The sequence below is a fragment of the Patagioenas fasciata genome, chromosome 1, assembly GCF_037038585.1.
Source record: "Patagioenas fasciata isolate bPatFas1 chromosome 1, bPatFas1.hap1, whole genome shotgun sequence".
NCBI lineage: Eukaryota > Metazoa > Chordata > Aves > Columbiformes > Columbidae > Patagioenas > Patagioenas fasciata.
In genome coordinates, this window is record NC_092520.1 from 46233010 (window position 1) to 46254226 (window position 21217).

The 21217-nt window shown below is 35.0% G+C and overlaps 1 protein-coding gene across 3 annotated transcripts in view; it reads left to right on the top strand.

Moving 5' to 3' along the window:
* The window catches only part of SCEL (sciellin), a 51769-nt gene that overhangs the window by 25831 nt on the left and 4721 nt on the right, over nt 1-21217 (top strand). For all 3 annotated transcript variants that reach the window (XM_071806462.1, XM_071806459.1, XM_071806466.1), the window contains 6 exons: nt 589-660; nt 12477-12536; nt 14163-14219; nt 15488-15547; nt 17068-17157; nt 20475-20549. In XM_071806462.1, coding sequence (XP_071662563.1) covers nt 589-660; nt 12477-12536; nt 14163-14219; nt 15488-15547; nt 17068-17157; nt 20475-20549 — 414 coding nt within the window. The remainder of the gene's footprint in view (nt 1-588; nt 661-12476; nt 12537-14162; nt 14220-15487; nt 15548-17067; nt 17158-20474; nt 20550-21217) is intronic.

Consider the following 21217-nt stretch of genomic DNA (forward strand, 5'->3'; position numbering starts at 1 on the left):
AATTTGTTAAAATTTTAGTATTCTTGTAATGACCAATCTGACTACTCACACAAATAAGTAAAAACAGGAAAGTGAAATTGTTTACTTAGTTTTTAAAAAATCAGTACTTTGCTAAATAAACGAAATGTTAGTCTTTACTACATAAGTAAAATCTATTTAGTAGGTAATGGAAAAGTGTTTAAAAATCCTTTATTACTAAAGTATTATTGAAACAGTAAAGGAACTGCACTTTATTACTATATCCATGCTAACAAAACAGCTAGTCTTTGAATACTAATTTTTCAAGACTCACTGGATGTTGTAATCTCATGAAATAAAGCATTATATAGCTTTTTATATATTCATTCTTTTTATATATTATGTATGTAATTCTTTATATATATATTACACATTTTATTTTTATTTTATATATATGTAAAGAAAAAAAAGAAAAAAATGCGGGAAAATGTTTCTCAAGGAAAACCAAAAATCACTGGGGTTACTTTTGTAAGAAATGCACTACCTACAATGGTAATCCATTTAGATGATATAATGTGTTTCCAAATATCTTCTTGTGCATTAAGTATGTTTTCACAATTCATATTGCAGGACTGCCCTTGCCTCAGAACAGGTGACCCCACAGAAATCAAAGACTGATGTGGATGATCAACTTACAGTGAGGTAACAGAAGCAGATATAATCAAAACAGCATTTTGTTAAACATTGATAAATGTGATATTAAGTACTCAGCTGGTTTGATTTCCATATTTGATAGCTCATTTGGACATGGTGTGTGATAAATGCAGCATTTACCTCATCCTAACAGACTCAGAGAATGGTTGGGGTTGGAAGTGGCCTCTGGAGATCATCTTGTCCAATCCACCTGCTAAAGCAGATTCACCCAGAGTAGATCGCATAGAAAAGTGTCCAGGCAGGTTTTGAATGTCTTCAGAGAAGTAGACCCCACAACCTCTCTGGACAGCCTGTTCCAGTGTTCTGGCACCCTCAGAGTAAAGAAGTTCCTCCTCATGTTCAGATGGAACCTCCTGTGCTTCCGTCTGTGCCTGTTGCTCCTCATCCTATCATTTGGCACCACTGAAAAGAGTCTGGTCCCATCCTCTTCACATCCACTCTTGAAATATTTGTAGGCATTGATAAGATCTCCTCTCAGTCTTCTCTTTTCCAGGCCGAACAGATTCAGCTCTCTCAGACTCAGCTCCAGACCTCTAACCATCTTTGTAGCCCACTGCTGGACTCCCTTGTCCAGCAATTACTTGTCCTTCTTAAACTGGAGAGCCCAGAACTGGATGTGGTACTCCAGATGCAACCTCACCAGGGCAGAGAAGAGGGGGAGGAGAACCTCCCTCCACCTGCTGGTCACACTCTTCTTAATGCACTCCAGGATACCGTTGGTCTTCTTGGCCACAAGGGCACATTGTTGACTCATGGTCAACCTATTGTTGACCAGAACTCCCAGGTACTTCTCTGCAAAGCTGCTTTCCAGCAGGTCCACCCCTAACCTGTACTGGTGCCTGAGATTGTTCCTCCCCAGGTGCAGGGCTCTCCACTTGCCCTTGTTGAATTTCATCAGGTTCTTCTCGGCCCAGTCCTCCAGTCTGTCCAGGTCTCGCTGGATATCAGCACAGCCTTCTGGTGTGTCAACACAATTGATCTAGAAGTACAAAGTTGAGTTTCGTCTCATTGATCTGCTGAGTTATCTCAGATGTTTCATTTTTCATTCTTTCAGTCTGTCTAGCCTGCATCTTAAAGAATAGCATATAGATAATTGCTGCAAATGACTGGAAACAGATGAATTGCAGTTGCATTAATTATATAGTATATTTTCTTTGGTCTTTAATGAATTGTGGAAGATGTAATATCTACACACCACTATGATAAAAAAAACCAACTTGTGCATTGTAGTGTTAGCATTTTACATAGTAAAAGCCCAACATATACCATTTAGTGTGACAAAATTAGTACATTTAAACAGATGGACTTGTTCTTGTGGTATGAGTCAGATGGCATATGTACTAATGTATCTTGGAAAGTGTACAGAATATCATGAAAACATAGATTTTTTTTTTTTAGACTGAAATGCCAGCAAATTGTGAGGTTCTCTACTGATGGAGATGTTACAGTTTTCAAAACAATCAGCAATAACCATTAAAAAAAGTTGACTCTGTGACTTGGACCAGAATAAAATGCCTGAATATGCAATTTAAAAGTGAGCGAATCAGAAATACATTTCTAGATATGCACTAAGAATTACAGTAGCTCATTCTGTAGTTTCTATCTGGAAATATGAAAAGATGCAGACACTAGAATTAGCTAATTTTATAGAATTTTATTAATAAAATACAGTTTTCTGTGATCTGAAACTGCAGTCTATATTTTGAACCATGCCCCCTTCCCCAAGTGTATAAAACCAGTATAGAATAATTAAGAAAAACATCCAAAAGATGTCTGACAGTGTAATCTCTAGGAAAAAAGCAATATTTCAGTGAAATATTTTCCTGTCAACATATGTGAGGGCTCTTAGAGAATTAAATACACCACTGTATTAACTAGGGAAGTCACAGTCATTCTTCATTCCTAAAGGCTCATTAAGGTTTTACTTAATCCCCACCCTCAATCAGTTCACATTCATCATCCCCCAGTGGCTTTCATTACCATATCAAGCTTTGTATTCCTGTCCCTCCATTGGTGGAGAACTGGAGGAATATTTTACTGGTCTACAAGTTTCTATGGTAACATTGTGCTGCTAAAGCTATTTGTGTCAGTATATAAACCATAAGTAGCCTGTAATCTTGGTGGGCAAAATTCAGCCCTCCCTACTCCTCCTTTACATTTGGCTGGTGCTTCAGATGTCATCCATCTGCTGCTGATGTGTCAGCTTCACAAAACTACAGATTTTTGTTAAATTTATGCTAAACAAAAACATATTAAGCAGCTACCAGTAGAAGTGCCATTTCTGTATAAAGATGTCATACAAATACTACACTTTTGGCAAAAACAATTGTGCCACACAGGGGAGGTAAATAGTTACACAAAACGTATTTCTAGTAACATAGACATTTATTAGAATAATATTTTATCTTACACCCTTTAATACCCTATATTTTTACTTAGAACTGAAAGATTTTCAAGTCATGCTTTTTAAGTCATAGTTAATTGATTATTTGTCTTTTGCTTCTGATAAGGATGTTAAAGGATTAATGAATTAATTTCATTATAAGTGGAAAATGGCAATTGGTTTTCTATCAGACTGGTCAATGATAAAAGGAAAATCTTTTGGAAGAGATTTACCCAAAAAATATGTCAGATACTGTCTCTTGGACTAAAAGTGTAAGCTTCCCTGCATAATATTCCATGCAAGGCCTAACATTGATTCTATTAACATAAAAAGAATTTTTTTAATTGTTTTCGAGTAGAACAGATAGATATGGCATCCATCTTAAAACAGAGTATACAATAATATATATGACATATCTGGAGGCATGAACATATGGATCTCCGTCTTTTGGAGATGATTAACTGAATGGAACAAGCATCTCATTATTAGTTAGGGCATCTATAGGTACCCCAGACAACATAAACAGGCTAGGATCCAGAAAAAGTAAAGAGAAGCACTGTCTAATAATGGTGTACTTTTCCAAGCACAATAGGTCATCCACAAATCAGGTCTCTTGATATGTCACAAATGCAGCAGCATATGAGCACTGCACTGGATACATACAGAGACATTTTTCTGATTTACTCAATGGGTTTTTTATCCATTGCTTATTAAGTTATTTTTGTGTTTCATTTCCACTTCAGTGGAGACCCAAGACTCTCACTCTGTGTTTTTCTGTTACAGAATTATAGCAACCATTAAACACAGGTGTTTAAAAAAAAGTATTTTTTAAAAAAAGACAATCTTGTCTTGTAAGCAATCTTGTTAAATCACATCAAACATCCTGAGGGTGTTTAACAGAGCTTTAGTCGATCTTTCATTAATGATTATACTTAGGAAGCAAAAATATGTATTTCTATCAAATGCTTTTATATGGAGTTCACTTGTACACTAGTACAGTGATTCCTTGCATATGGGATCTATACAGAAAGTAACAGTGTTTGGCATGGTGGGCCACATTCACGAGTGCAGTAACAAGTATTACCACCAAAGTAAGCAGAGTAATTAGAAAACCATATTTCCAGCAATTCATAAATTGTAGAAGTAATGAATTTATCTTTTACTTTGCACAGATATATCAGAATTTGTGCTGGATATATTTGAGGAGAAGCTTTTGAGGTGGTAGTAACAAGACCTATGTAAGAACTTGGAGATCTTAAAACATCCGTAGTGAGATTGTCCACTACCAGTGAATGGCTACTAGTATGTAGGGGCACAGAACATACTGTAGAAACTTTCATATAAGCATTTATTTTTGGTGTGCCATCAACTGCTGAGTTAGGTTGAAGAAAACATCTCAGATGTGTATTTGTATGTATATGGGTGAGAGAGGCAATTTCTAGGGGTCAGAAACAAACAACTAGAATATTTTTCTGACATATTTAAGTAAATACCATATTTTGGCTCTTTAGCATTTCATTTTCTATGAAGTACGGTTCACTGACTATTAGTTCTGTACAGGGTTTTCCTATACTGCACAGGATAATCCACTATAATTACTCCTGCCAGATAGTAGCAAACTCAGACAATGCTGTAAACATGTTTGTATTGTGGTCCTTGTTAATGATGTTCCTATTTGACCTGAGATGTGTTGGCCGATTTCATTATTAAAGACTGTGAAAGAATAACACATTAGTTACCTGTGCTTAGACTATCTCTTGTAACAAGGACAATTTTTCTGTGTCTGTCAACATTTGGCAACTGTGAAGAGGGGAAAAAAGAACGACATAGATTTTTTTCAAATTACATAAAAAATGTGAGTAAATTACATAAAGTATAAAAATGATATACCAGGTCTCTTATATGCACATTTCTTGATAAAACTTTTATTATTCTGGAACTGTAAAGAGCACAAAACTGAGAGAACATGTAGATGCATTTTGAGGCATTGGACAATTATGTGTTCCCATTGCATGAGAAAGAGAAATCTGATCTATGAAAAGAGACTGGAAGTTTCAAACAGCCACTAGAAACAGCTTAGAGAATTACCTTAGGTTGAACTAAAGTTTAGATCACCAAAATTAGAAGGCATGATTTGCTCACCAGGTATGTCTCTCTGACTTTTCCATTGTGATGTCATTTTTACTTGCTCACACTTGTTAGTGAGACCTTAAGGAGACCTGTTTTAGAGGACACTTGTGTCATTCAAAAAATGTTGGAAGCAAGGATACTAAACAGAACTATTCATAATTCAGTAGTTGTAACTGCAGCCAGATCTTGCTTTTGGCTACAATGACAAGTTTGTTTTTATGGTAAAGTGAAATGGTTTTACACTTTCTAAATTGCTTCTGATGGTACAAATTAAGGCAGTCATTTTTTATGATACATTTGCGTTTCCAATGAAGGCACTTCTTAGTGACAGAGACCTTCTGCTTCCCAGTTCTGATAGAATCTGCATTCAGTGTAATGCTGGTTTATAGCTTTTCTTCACGTTGATACAAATGATTTGCTGTTGCAGAGCTTATGTGAAGAGATCCAAGCCCATAATTCCTAATTGAAGAGTTAATACAGTGTTTACAGGATCACACATACCCTCCAAGCAAAACTGAATGAGTTATTGTCCTTTTTTTCAGTGATCTTTCCCAGTCCACCTTGTCTAAAACATTCTGATCAACAGCTTCTTCCTCTGTATGTAACTCCAAAATCCTCTGGGTTAAGCATTACCCTGATTTTGGCACAGTATAAATTGTCATTCACAGTTGACTGCAGACCTCTTCTCTTGCCTCATCCTCGGCTGTTATTGATGAACGGTTTGAATGAGGGCTCCTGGCACTGATTATTGAGCATAGCAGTGTGAAAGGAAATGCACCCTGTTTCAGAATAAATGCTGCTCTTTTCTCAAATAACTTCTTTATTCATTCTCAGTTATTAGTGACAAAGTCTGACATAGGGATGGTAAAGCAGTCATGGATGGCAGATCAAAACTCAGCCAGGCCCATGATGTTAAGCTCTATCCAGCGAGATGCCTGACATACTCAAAGCCAATTCTTTTTGGTTCAGACTTGGAAGGCCCAGTTGGCAATCAGTTGTTTTTGTATTTTTCTGTGCTGACATGACTAGGTCAGAAAAGGCCTGAAGGTTTTAGCCAGACTTGGTTAGTGTGGTCTTTGCATATTCCATCATGTCAGAAGAAGAAGCTGTCGATCAGAATGCTTTGCAGGACATCAACTGGGAGAGATCACTGAAGAAAGGACAACAGATGTAACTTTTTTGATATCACATTCAGAAATATTATATGTATCTTACAACATCATCCATCCAGAAATAGAGAGCCACCTCAGGAGCTTTTTTAATCCTGTTCAGGGCTTTTAATCAGAAAACAGACGGAGATCTACTAAAAATACTGTGTATGACTCCATGAATAGATCTGCCTCTGGATTGCTGCTGATGATGTTGATGATGACAGAGTGAGTAAATCTGAAACCTCACTGAGTATCTGGGATTTGACATGAAGTGCCCCATTGATTGAAGACGTTACAGCAAGTCTTCTGAAATTTGTGCGGTACTTCAGTTTTCTGGTCCATAAAACACCACCTACAATATTGATGCCTAGGTATTATATGAACCGTTCTTGTATCAGCAAAGAGGGATGACAACATTCTAGGTAACAAGGCAAGAAAGCCTTCAGGAATTAAGGAACATCAGGGACTAAAAATGGGCTCAGTAAGACTTTTACAGGTTAAGTAAGCATTCACTGAATGACTAGGGAGTTGTGGTCACATACTCTCCTGCCTGATACTCAAGGTTCAAGAGAATAGCTGAGGTCTGTTTAAAATTTTGTTTCTCACTCTCCCACACATGTCCAGGATTAACTTCAATTTGTCTTCAGCATAAGGACAGTCATAAAAATGTGATCAAACTTTAAAAAATGTATTCTTGTTGATTGTTTTCTTCATTGTCTTCAGAATTTAAAAATACAAGTTTTAAGAAGGCTTTTTTTAAGAAGGTTTTGCTTTCATCAAACAACTAATGACATCATTAAAGCCCTTTTGTAAGGATGGTTCCATGGTTCCTGTTCCTATGCCATATGAAGCTTTATCTGAATTCTTTCAAGATTAAAAAAGAAAACAAACAAACAAAGTATTAGCTGTGCCTGAATGTCTGGGTGGGATTAATTTGTGTTTTCCTTTTTGATGGTGATCTGACTTGTCATCAGTTAAACCAGAATTACAGCATTATTCTCCACTGAAATAAGTGAGATTCACAAACAAATCTCACAGAGCAGAAGGACTGAAAAGTATTAGATCTTTAACTCAGATTAACTGAGTTAGAAATCAAGTGCAGACTTAAAGTCAAAGCAAAATGTAGACAACTCAATTTGTCTAAGTTTTTAATCTAGAGTATAAGAGGAAAAAAAAAATCATACTATGTGATTACATAATACATTCATTTTTATACCTTACTTACTCCGCATGTCTTTAGGTCTTTTGTATGTTAAATCAAGGGAGACATTAGATACCTAACATTAACAAAATGAGATAATGCAGAAAATAATTGTTCTGTAAATGAAGGAACATTTGCTGATATTGATTCAGGGTCAGACATATTAAGCTTTTGAAATTTAGTTAGTTTCTGGAGAAGTTGTTACACAAGCCCTAAATAATTTCCCCTTTTGTTTGTGTCTGAGAAGAATAGGGGTCCAAGATATGGCAGAGTAGGAATGTCTTGTTAAACTAAGGCATAAATTTTGCATGCAGACTGCCATGACAGTTTTTTTTTTAAACCTACTTTACTTATTTTCTTTGCAAGCCTTTTATTCCACTGGACTTCCTTCATTAGTTGTCAAATTTATAATCCTATTTTACACAAGCATTTTGAGGCAAAATAGTAGATGGCAGCAGCAAAATTAATGGTTAACAAGTCTATAGCATGAGGCTCACAGTGGCCCAGTTGCACGTCATTTATTCTGTCATTCAGAGTGGCGTTTTGTTGTAGATTCCTGGTGCTATTTTAAGCATTTTTCTGCAAGAGGATGTGAGAGGCAGAATAGAGGTGGTTACTTACAAAGAAAAAAGTAAATTCGTCAATAGAATTGTCTTCCATACTTCAGTGTTGATAACAAGCAGATCTAGATCTTAATCTAAGTCTTAATGCTTTTATTTTACAACAAATACATTCATTTTTTTCAGTACTTGATGCTTTTGTACAAAATGTGGTACAAAATCCTCTGTACTTTTATTTTTACACAGAATACAAAAACTCCTAAAAAATTCCAGTCATGTCCTATGGCTTTATTAAAATACGTCATCTTCTTGAATTCATGAGCAAACTATATATTCTGCTCCTGACAGGCTGTCTGACCTACCTCGTCCTCATTCATTTCAAAAACACTTACCCTAGGCAGAATGTTCATAGTGATGCAATGACTGTCTCTGAAAATACTATGCTTGGAGGTGGCATCCTTTGGAATGACCTATGAAAAATGTCAGCATCTATTACAAGCCACCTACCACGTTTGGAAGATATTTCCCCAAGTTTGTCTCAACTGCTTTGTATAGAAGTTTTTATGCTGCTGTTTTCCATCAGCATCTATATGTTTAAAAATTCTTGACAAATTTTAGAAGAAAGAATTCAGCTCAACCAGCCTTGGACACTGAAACAGTTTATTTTCTCAAATGATAGTTATACCTGTAACTGGAAAGGTTTCTACACAACAGACTTTCATTGCGTTTGATAATCTGATATTCAGAAAAAACCTTCTTAATGTGTTAATAGATAGGTTAGTCTCTTCCCCACTTTAAACCTTGACATGTCTATTAGAAATATTAGAAAAGGTATAAATTATGTTGCTGATTCTTAGAATGCTATCAACTCCAACAAAACCTAACCTGAATTTCTGCTGAGGCCCTGTATTGCATATCCATTACAATTTTTAATTGTGAGACTGGGTTATGTGAGGATAACCCTGGTACCCACTGTGTGCTATTACTCAAGTAAATGTAGCTTTGCTAAAAAAGATTGATAAAAATCAGCAAAAGTATGCCCTGAACCCAATCAGATAATTTCTGACTTATCTATTAAGTTCTGCAGCTTGCCCTACTTTACATGTTATCCTTTTACACATAACAGTGCTCAGACTTTAGCTTTAGTTGCTAATAACCTGAACTATGCTTGAACCAGTAGCCTGAAGCTCCGTCTCCTATGACCTCTCCTTTGCACCAGCCAGCCACCTCAAGGCAAAGAACTTGCAAGACACCAGCCCTGATTAGTTGCTGTGCTCATGTCAAGCAGATATTTCATGACGATGAAAGTTAGAGAAGTTACCGGTGCAATAAATAAATATCTTATAAGGGTTATGTTTTACAGAAGGTTTGTTCGATAGGAACCATAAAGCGCAGCTGAACGGGTCAGTCAGCATGTATTTTTGTGCTGAAATCTACAGGTACAACTGTTTCTGTTCACTTATTAGGACACTTCAGTGTTGGCATAATATAAATCAGGCTGCTATTGACAAGGGTCACACACACAGCCTAGAATTTTATTACATTGGTTACTGTCCCTTTGGACAGCAACCAAAATCTTCCTTGCAAGCCAGTCAGTGCATTGGGATACTCAAAACACTGAAAATAATGCATGAAGAAGTAAAAGATGCTTTTGGCTGCAAAGTCGCAGTGATTTAAAGTCTACAGAAGTGAACTAACTCAGCTATCCCTCGAGTTGCACCAAGGATTAATATGGGCCAGTAAACACATTTCTGAAGGAATGATTCTTAAATTATTGGAAGTTTGTAAATATTTTTTATTGCTTCCAAATAGGCAGCAATTAAACTATTTTAGCTAACTCCTCTTTCTTTTTTTTTTTTGTTTTGTTTTGTTTTGTTTCAAAACTGTGTAAAGTGAACTGAGCAATTTAAGATAAAGAAAATCTGAAGGTACCTGGGAAGAGTGTTAAAATACATGCGAAAAATTAAAAGTATTGTGTACTAAAGCTATAATCTTTCCTGGTAATCTCGAGGGAGTTTCTTCCTTTCCTGTTGACAGAAAAATGATGCCTACAACAAGTATATAAGTGATGTAACTTCCAAGTGTTTTACAATTTCTATATTATTATTAATCCATTTGTGTACCATTTGATAAAAAAACACTAAGATACGTTAACCTTTCTTACAAAGACTAACACAAAAAGTTCTAGTATTTGAGCCTTGTGGCGGGAGCACATTTTATCTGCACTGTGTTTGATTATTTTTATAGGAAGGTGTCTTCAATTATTTGATCTCATTCTGAAAGAAGAGTCCCCAGTAATTTTAAAAAATATGAAATGGAAAATGATAAAAAAGTCAATACAATATTTTATATCTATACAATGCGTAAAATTTTCAATCATATCTGTTTTACTGAGTTAAGTCTCATGAAAAGCATATTGGAATTTCGTTCTCCAAATGCTTATATTCCTTTGAAAATCAGTGCACTGGCCTGCAGAGCACAGCTTTGCTACTGTCACAGCCTTTCTGTTGCTCCACTCTGAGAAAGTCAGCAGAAATAAGCAGAAAGGCTTCAGATGATAACCGTGCTGAGTAAACCACATATGACTGCAGCCAGAATAAACAGGAGTCCCAAATCTGCTTTCTATTATTTGGGTGAACATGCAACACTGAGGCTGATACATATGTGAGGGTTGCATAGCACATAAAGATCATAACTGAGGTTGATGCAATTGCAAAGCTTCAGTAGGCTTTATACAAGACTTGAGATGCATATTTTAAGTACCTGTAAGAACATAAAGGAATGGAAGATGCAAAAGACAGGAATAATTATGTATATTTTACTCAAGTCAGACACATGCGCAGCTGGAGGTTTTTTCTTAATAAAAACTGCAAAAATGTAAGTTAATAAGGAACTATCTGAGGTCTTATCAGACTTACTATCATTTTAGTGTTGCTACATGCAAGTACTGAGGAAGCAAAGAGCCATCCAGTTGGTAAAGGAAAGGGTATTTTTGGACAATCACAAGACTCCAGCTTCTACAGGAAAACTCTAAAAAGTGTGAAATCTGTGGTAATATAAAGAGAATTTGCAGAAGTATATAGTATGTAGACTTATTAATGACTGGTATGGAATTCTAGCTAAATGGCAGTAGAGTCTCTTTGCACTGAGCTGTTTTTGTTTAGTTCCTAAACAGAGATCTTGGTAATCTCAGCAAAGGGAGCTCTGAAGCTGACAAACACGACCAAAAATAAATCTGAAAAGGTTGTCTCTATTATTCACTGAGATGTTGTTTCATGACAGAACTGTTCAGAATGAAACCTCAGACATGAGATATAGGGAGCGCTGTTGACTACCAGGTTATACAACAGGTCCTGCAGCAGGGGCACTGTCATGGGCATCACTCTTTTCCCATTGCTTTCTTTTTAGGAGGCAATTTTTTCAGTTGTTTTTTTTTTTTTTTTTGTGGTGAGTTAAGATGGTAGATGGTAACTTTTTTAGGTAAAGTTGCATAAGATTTTTTAGTTGGAAAATGCATTTTCACATAAATGTTTTATAGAAACATTTATACCAGTGACATCCTTTGCACCCCATGTTCTGACTTCATACTACTAAATGTTCTGTACAAAGTATAAAAGGCATTGATTTCTATTTCTATTTTTCATAGTTACGTTACATGATTATATATTACATGTTTAATGCTATTGTATTGAAAAAAAAAGTAAATTAATTAACCAACAATATCTAGTTCAGGGAATATTTTTTTTTAATCTTACATGAGATAATAACAGTAAATCACATCTTATCTCTTTCATGGAAGTTCAAGAATCAGTGGATATGATTAGCTCTCAGCATTCCTCAGTTTAAACATGAAATTTCTTGAGAGGAGAAAATCTACTTGGGAAGGAGCTGGTCTAGATAGCCTACCTAATAGAGTTTTTGACTGATTTAGCCAGAAAGACTCAGTCCATAATTATTTTTTAGGTAAGAAATTATTCATATCAAGAATATCTGACCGATCGTATTGTCTCGTAAAGATTTTTGTTATATCATATGTTAGAGGTCAGGCACTCTTTGAAGTTGTCTATGACGCATGTTCAGGAGGAATTATCATTTTTGGCATAAGTATTAGGTATTAATAGTTGTTTCCAAAACATTATTTGGTCCTATTATTCCAGGAAAAATGTGTGCTTATGTGCATATGGGGTCATATGAATGTGTCTACGAATATCTTTGAATTACTGAAATGATGTATGCTTTGAACTTTTCATCAGTCTAATTTTGTCTTTCATAAAGAACGTGCCAATTGTAATTTCTTTTAAAGTAAGTATTTAATTTCGCTAATTGACAGCTGGCTATACTAATTGTGATTTGATCTGGTTTTCGTTCTGTCTTTAAAGGAGCCAAGAATCTGATAACCCCATCAAAGTGAAACCAAGTTCTTTGCCAAGTGACAAGGAGTAAGTCTTCAAAGCTTCTCAGACCCTGCTTTTCTAAGGCAGTGAGTAGTTTGTAACTATGAGAATGTCAGGAAAGGTAGTGTTACATATCAGTAAAATGTTTATGGATTAATAAGTAGCATTCCTTATACAGAATGATAAATACAAAAATACAGACTAATTAATTGGGATGTGCACTACCAGCTGAACAGGTAATATCTATGGCAAGCTTCCATACTTGCCTTGTATTCTTCCTCGATAAAACTCTTAAAGAAGAGTTTTAATATAGTTAGAGAAGGGGCACTAAACCAAATATTGTAGAACTCAGATGATAAGTGTTGCCCCAACAGAGTGTAACAAAGCATTTCAGTCAGCAAGGTCAGTGATCCATAAAGAGCAGCTTGAACTTATATTTTTGAACAGCCCTTCAGCTTAGTGTGTTTCAGGCCAAGTTTCTTGTGGTCTGTAAACATCCCTTCAGCATACAGAAAGGCAAGAACTGCCAGAGTACAGTGCTAGAAAGAACTATATAATATTTGTGACACCTAACACCAAAATGCTAGAAATAACTTCAAGAATTATGTTCTACACAATAGCAGGACATAAATGTTGCCAGCATGTGATCATCTATTTTAGAGTAGACAATCTCACATATATGCATACGTACATACATATATATATCTGTACACTTAGCACCAACCTGTAAGTTGAGTACAATTATTTTTTCTCAAATTCTAATTCACAGAGAGTGTATTAGGATAGAGTCCAAGACTTTGAGATACTACTGAATATTAGGAGGCATCCCAAATCTTAAGATTAATAAGCCTATTAAGGATTTAAGTGAACAAATTATAATTTTCACAGAGCTGAGTCTTTTGCTTTTCCTCCCTACTTCTACCTAAAGAGAATCAGGGTTTTTTACACTAGTTACAGTACTTTTCATAAGTCGTTCCATTCTCTAATTCACTGAAACATTTTAAAATATTAAAAAAAAAAAAAAAACAGAGGAAAAAATAGCCACTAGTTTAATTATATTTATGAAATTTAAAAAATGTTTCCTTATATGTAAACTTTGTGAGTCTTTGGATGCTTACATTTTCAGTATGGGTACAGACAATCATTTCTTTAATTATTTACTATGATAATATATGGAGGTAATTTCTTGTAATTCCAGAAGCAAAAATATGTCAACATTTTGTAGCATGCTAAGAAGTAGAAGTTTCTTAGTGAAATAAAAACATTTTAAAAAAATATTGTAAAGTAACGATGCAAACAAGGATTAAACTGCTTGGAGTCTGTAAATTAATACTAAGTTCTTTGGAAATTCGTGTTTCTCCTTCAGCCTTCACTGGCAAAGAACAACCTGAAACGATGGCATTGATATGATTAAACAAAGTCTTTTTATTTTCTTGGCTGTACTGGACAATATTTTAAAATTTAATTGTAAGAAATTTACCTTTCTAGTGGAAAATTGTAAACATATTTCCTTACTATAACATGTATTCGTGAATTTTGAGCATGAACTTATCTAACAATTTACTTTTTTTCATGTTAAATGTGAGCATAAATATATATCTTTTTTAGTGCATTTTACTTCTTCCCACATAGGAGGTAAATTTTAATGGTTGTATTTGTTTGTTGTTTCAGAGGAAAAGAGCCTGAGGATTTTACTGAGAAAAATACTGCTTGTCAGAAAAATAAGAGGCAAGGCTGTCATTATCTTTCGTTTATATACTTATAAACTGTTTGTGGTTGGTTTTATAATAGTATTAATAGGCTCTTTTCTGTTAAAATCATTAGAAGAATAAAAATTGATGGGTTTATGTTATTTAAACCATAGAACTTTAACTTTGTAAAATTCTTTATTAAATACAGGCTAGTAAATATAAATAATTAAGTGACTGTGGAAGAAATGCAGGTAGTACTTGACTTTATCATACTGGAACCCTAAATGGTCAGTGCATGCCCATCAAAGTTCCCTAAATTAATATGAAATGTTCCATATCATATATAAATGAATAACAAAAATCCTCTTTTTTGTTAGTATCATTATTCATTTTCAAATGAGAGTCAGTGTGTCCCTTCAATGGATAATAATATTATTTTTATTTACAGACCATGTAATATAAAATATTAATATAAAATTATATCAATATATTTTATAGATTACATATGTTAATGTATTACATTTATGACATGAAAACAGCTATTTTGTAGCCAGTTATTTACGCACTATCAGTAAAAATGTGGTCACATGGTTCCAGAGATTGTATACAAGCCTAGATAACAACACTTGTAAGAGGAATCTGGGCTGGATATAATGACAAAGCAAATAACACACTTCAGCAGCCGTTTCCGTAGCTCAAGGTGCTGGTGCCTGTACTGAATGAAACTATTTTATCAAGTTGAAATGATAGAGCCTTAGTCAGTTTGGAAGCTGTAGGCACAGGAACACAGTGTGACACAGTGGTCACAAATTAGTACAAGGGAGATTCAGACTGGATATATGAGGAGGACTGTCCAGCAATGGAGCAGGTCCCCCTGGAAGGTTGTGTCATCTCTATCCTTGGAGGTTTTCAAGACCCAACTAGAAAAAGTCCTGAGCAACTTGGTCTGACCTCAGAGCTGTCCCTGCTTTGAGCAAGAGGTTGGATTAGAAACCTTCCTAAATTCTGACCTGAATTATCCTACAATACTATAATGAACTTGGTGTTTTTGAGTAGTTTGTCATTCTTTTGTAGTATTACACTGGAGAGTAACTGAAAAATGTTGAAGTTTGAACTGATAACACTTCATAACTAACTAAACACCTATGATATGAAAAAATTGCGATGCATATTCAGTATAATCAGGATTCTTCCTTGTGAAATACATTTTTTTTCCTTCTTTAAAATAAATAATTAAACCTTCTTAATATGTTTAGGTTGAATGAAATAATTTGGTTAATTATGAGGTCTTTCTCACTTCCACAGAGATGAGGACCTTGGTGATCACTCCAAAGTCAAGTCTGTTGATGATCACAGTAAAAAGCGGTGAGACATCCTTTATGGTTCTCTCTAAAATGTAAAGGGCCAATATCAAGAGTTGTAGTTGTTTAGCGTGGTACCAGAAAAAATTAATTCCTAGTACAAGCAAGCAGAATTTGCATAACTTCCCTAAGATATCTGTATTATTTCTAAAATGTGCCTGATAAATCAAATACAACAATATAGCTGCATGCATTTTGATAATAAGCAATGACTCAACATATAGTTTCTTGTAATGAATAAAAACACCTGGTGGCAAGATCATCATTAAGTATTTTTATGCTTATCTAGGTGTTCTGTGAACTCAGCTGTCAGTAGCTCAAATAAATATAAGTAAATGCATTCATAGTTTAAAAGTTTCACTGCTACGGGGTTTCATTATTTGCAAAAACTAAGATCCATTTTGGTCAATTAAAGTGAAGTTAGTATATGTTTTTAGGTAGCATTCTGATGGCATCTTTTTGAGTCTTCCATTTAGTTGCATATCTAAATGAAGAGGAAGAATTTAGCTATCTGTATACATAAGTAGTTTTGCTATTTTTAATACATTTTTATTCTAGCAGTCCCACTTGACAGTCTGAGCAGAGAAGCACATACTGAGTATCTATGGTGAATGAATTTCTCTTTTAGTTCTGAAAGGAGGTCTGCCAGATTAGGAGTCAAGCACAATAGTGGGTGCTGCTCTGTGCAGCATGCTGTGCATATCAAACAGTGACCAGCACTGAGCAAGGCTCGTTTAGCGAAGCTTCAGACATTGGCAAGCTCACCGAAATAAAGCTGCAGCCCAAACAGCCACAGTTAAGGCTTATAATCATCAAGTTTTTCCAGAACATAATGTTTGGCAGGACAAAACAAGACCAGCCTTTGCCTGAGCTGCTTTGTAAAATCATCAAAAACATTACTAGCACTTATTCCTTAAATCCTGTAATTTGTCTGACAAGGTTTATTTTTATGTTTGGTTGCATGTCTTGTTTGTGGCAGGGAAAACTGCAGGAGACAAGGTTGCTTTTGCATGAATCATAAACGTGCTTTTTGAAATAAGGGTCTATAATTCTGTTTAGCTGGTAATTTCTAATAAAAATATAACTGCAGTATATTAAAAGAAAAAAAATGGAACTAAAATACAGTAAAAACAAGAATAAAACATTATAGAATACTGCCAAGAAAATGCAGAATTCTAGTAACCACTGAGACATTACTGAACAGTTGAAAAGCTCAGGGGGCACTTTGAGGCAACTAGAGTTCAATTAAAGTTAGATGAAGTTTCTGATATGAATATATCTACCAGCATAAACTGGACAACTTAAAATTATAGGTCAGTGATTCTATTACTTTCCCCAAGCAACAATTTAACAACTTCAAGAAAAAGAGAATTTTATTTAATGTATTGTTTCTAGCCCAAGCTTTTACATTTATGGCTGTAAGTGTAACTGAAAGTTGTGTGGTTGAAAATGATTTCTAAAAAGTGTTTGTTCCCTTGTTGTGTTGGTTTGGTTTTTCTTGATTTTTTAAAAATTTCTTTTTAGGGTAACTGAGAAGGCATATGAAAATCCTCCAAGGGCTCCAAATAAGCTCCCAGAAACAAACTACTTCAGTGACAGTGAAAGAAAGCCCAGGTAACTAATTGAGAACTATAACTTCTAAAGTGTATTTTCTTGCACAAAATTAGGAGAAACTATCTTTATGCAAGAAATTTCAGGGATGTTTAGAAACCTCATACTAACACCTGGGATTATGCCAGCCCCTTTCCAAATTCTGCTTCCTGAATCCCACCAAAGAAGCCCACAAAACACAGCTCTAGTGCACAGACTGAGGAGCACAAGGCACACCTGGCATAACTCTAGAGATGTAGCTGAGGCATGAAACTTAGGAGAATAGTTAAGCCAATGTTCTTCTATAATCAATACAGGAAAGACATTTCCTGCACATTAGAGACACCATGATCTCAGGGAGCTTATTTGTTTCCAAGGCTGTAAGGAAAACATTATGTTCTTCAATCAGGTGCTTTAAGTTCCTAAAGCTATACGGGATGAACTCGTGTCACCTCTTATCCCGATCGCTGAAACTGTAGCGTGGGTTTCAGACTTTTTGGCCATATGCATATACAAACTATTTTTAAAAGCATTTGTCCTGCAACACTCTTGCTGTAGCTGGATTCTGTCTCTACAAACACACGTATTGCAAAACTGAGTGAAAAATGTGGTATGATAGTAAATAAAGAAATATGGTAATAAAAAACATTATATAATTCTTGAGTAGAAGATCTTTTTGGATTAGGAAAATGTCTCTTCAGTACCAACCCACTTATCTATGTGGATTTAAGTATTAATGTAGACAGGACTGTTTATAGACATAGTTCTATATGTAAGGTGTGTTGCTGTATAATGGTTATGAATGACAGATTCAAGGCTGATGACTTCGAAGGGAGAGGAGAAATCTTCTATTAAGTCTTACTAATAAGGAAAACAGCAGTCACAGTGTGGTACTTTATGGGAACTATGGCAAATGTCCCAGTCCCTAAGCTTATGCACACCTGAGCCTTGTTGTGGGTATGACTGGGCACAGGGTCTTTGATCTCTCATTTTCTTACATTTGCTGTAAGAGGTTGGAGTGTGGTTGAAATTTGCGTATCCTGAAACTTCTACATGGCCTTGAAGGCCAAGCCCATAAATGGGCTAAGGATAAAAGAAAAGCTAAACAGCATATGTTTTTAAGACTCAAAAATGAATATTCAACACAAATGAATTAGCATTTTGCAGACATGAAGCTTCTGAGTTGTAATATTCTGATTATCTTTGAAAATTAAAATATAGAACAGTAATGGCGGGGTAAAGAATGTACTCCAATATGCAGTGTTAACCTACCCTTTAACAAAATGTATAGCACTTGAAGAAGTAATCCTGATTTTACTCATGAAAACTTACTAAATGAATGGTCTTTGCAGGTTACTCTTTATGCAATAGGTTCTACGGAGTATTTATTGTTGAGTAGTTTGCTGTATAAACAAGTCACATCATAGCAAGTAAAGGAGTGAGTGATATGAACTGAAAGAATGGATTTGACCAGACAGACAGTTCTCAGGCTGCATTGTGGCTCAGTTTCAACTTAGCATCTTGTCAAGCTGTCACCCTGTGCATTTATTTGAAAAGGTTCTGAGTTTCCTCACACTTTCAGTTGACAAGTCTAGAAACTGATGGTTAGGAAATATTTTTGCTGTAGCTTCAGAGCTTTTTATTCTATACAGTACATTTTTTTGTTAAGACATGGTTACATATATTTGTGTGTGTTTCAAGAATAATACCCTAGACAGTTATTAAAATCCAAGGGATGCTGTTCTTTACACTGGGACACTAAGAAAGTATTTTTCTCTACACAATTATTTATAAGATAAACAGTGTAATTTTCAGGTGTGCTACATCCAAATACCCATATTGAGTGTGCAATGCGCAGTACTCAATTTGCCTGATCTCAACCCTGTTTTAACTAAACAATTTGAAATGTCAGAATGGCTCAGCACTAGCTTCTGCAGCTAAATACGATGAGTTAAAGAGAAGATTTGACAAAAATAAGCTTAATAACAAAAAGAAGAACGGGCTTTATAGGAGTAGAGAGGTGATATTCCTATACTACTTTTCTACTACAGCAAGAAAATTTAGACACTTGCATCATCAATATACTCCACCCTGTGACGTGTTGTGCACGTGTCAGCTTGGTTGGGGCAAAAATAGCCAGAAAACTCTTTCAAAATGCAATCCCTTAGCTTCAACTTGCTTTACTACTTAGTAAGCATACTTTCATCTTGCCTGCAATGTAAATGGAGCACTGAGTGTTCATTTGAGGAGATATTTCTCTGTGTTGAGGAAAACCAGTTTTTTTTTTTTCACATTACTATTACATAACAAGCTTAATGTTATGTTTTACGAAACAAAAATAAAACATTTATCATTTAAACTTCTCAGTAACTGTGCCATTTTGTTACATTTCTGGCATTGACCAGCAATCAAATAAGACATATAAACATTATAAAAGACAGGTAAGCATTAAAATTTTTCTGGGCTGTGTAACACCTTACACATACATTACCACTCTGTTTCACTTTCCCTGAAAAAAAAGACATGTTCTGAAAATATACAATTAAGAAAATTGTTCCTAGAATTGCTAAACATTATTCAAAAGTTATATGAAATGTAATAATTACCATATACCTTATGAATTTCTTGAGGAATGGGATAATTACATCAGTTTAGAAATGTTCAAAACATGTATGGCAAGATGACTTCTTCAGCTGTCACATACATGCTGATCCCTTCCACACAAACAAAACTGACAGTTAAGCAACTAGAACTGAAACTCTTACAAAAAAAAAAGATTTAACTTCCCTCATAGTTAAATTCAGTATATTCCTTCTGAGACTGATACAAAGAACAATACAGTTACTGTAGCGAACAAAAATCACTCATTGAGCAGCCTGTATTATAAAGACCCTCATTCTGCTTCCACAGACATGCTGTAATTTTGTTTGGCTGTTTGACAGCTCTTTGAGGACTAATGAAAGACTGGGGAATAAAGGAAAAAATGCAGTATGTCATCATTTCCTGATATGTATAATTTAGACTGGGCTATCAGCACAGGTAAACCCAGTATCAACATGTAGATTTTGCTCAGTGGGCTTGTGGATTTAATTTTGAAATGTTGATGAATCATTCAACAGCAGAATACAGTCCAAGGACACTATATTTCTACATATTTCTAATTTACGTTTTTTATTTTATATCTTTTTCTTGATGGGTGTGAAAATAAAGAACTCAGGAAGTATGATGACTTTTTACAAGCATGTTGCATTAGTGTAATTTGCATATTATCATCAGCATAGTAAAACCTTTACAAATAAAAAGTACTGTTTAGTGATTGCTATGCACTCACTGCTTTACAGCAAATCATCATATGGTGCCTATGAAGAAAATATAACAGGAAATACTATCAAAACTGTTTACTCTACTTCTGATCGGTAAGTACACATGAATAACATTGTAGAGGGTCAAAGGACACAGACATTTCACATAAGCGTTCAAGTGTTCAAACAAATAGAGAGCAGTGGAAGTCACCATTAGGCTCGTCAGACAGCTTTTCACACAGAGTTCCCTTTCAGTGGGTTCTTGCCATCAAATCATTACCACAGTTCAGCAGCCCATTCTTATGTTAGGCTTGTCACAGCTGACATTTTAAAATATCTATAGAAACAATAGTCAATGCCCTAAGTAACAGAGTTGGCTTGGTGATTCTGTAGGTTTCTACCTGGGGCAACTGCTTACTCTGCAAAATTTCCTTCCTTTGTGAGAATGGTGTTTGTAATGACCAATTTCACATACAGATGTGGAGGAACAGGTTCACATGACAATGCTGTTAAAAACTCTGTTTTCACACTGGTTAAGATATTCCCAAATACAATAAAGATATTTGCTCAATATCTTCCATATTTTACTTCATGGGAAAAAAAAAAATGTGCCGACTATATTCAGTTCAGATAATTTGGACTTTCCCCTTACTTGGAAATACTGAATCAGAAGAAAATTGTAACCTTTCCAACAAAAGTATAATGAACTCTGGGAATTTTTAAAAAAATAGTGCAATGGTTTATCATTGAGTGCAAAGGAGTAAGGCCAATTGATTTTGTAG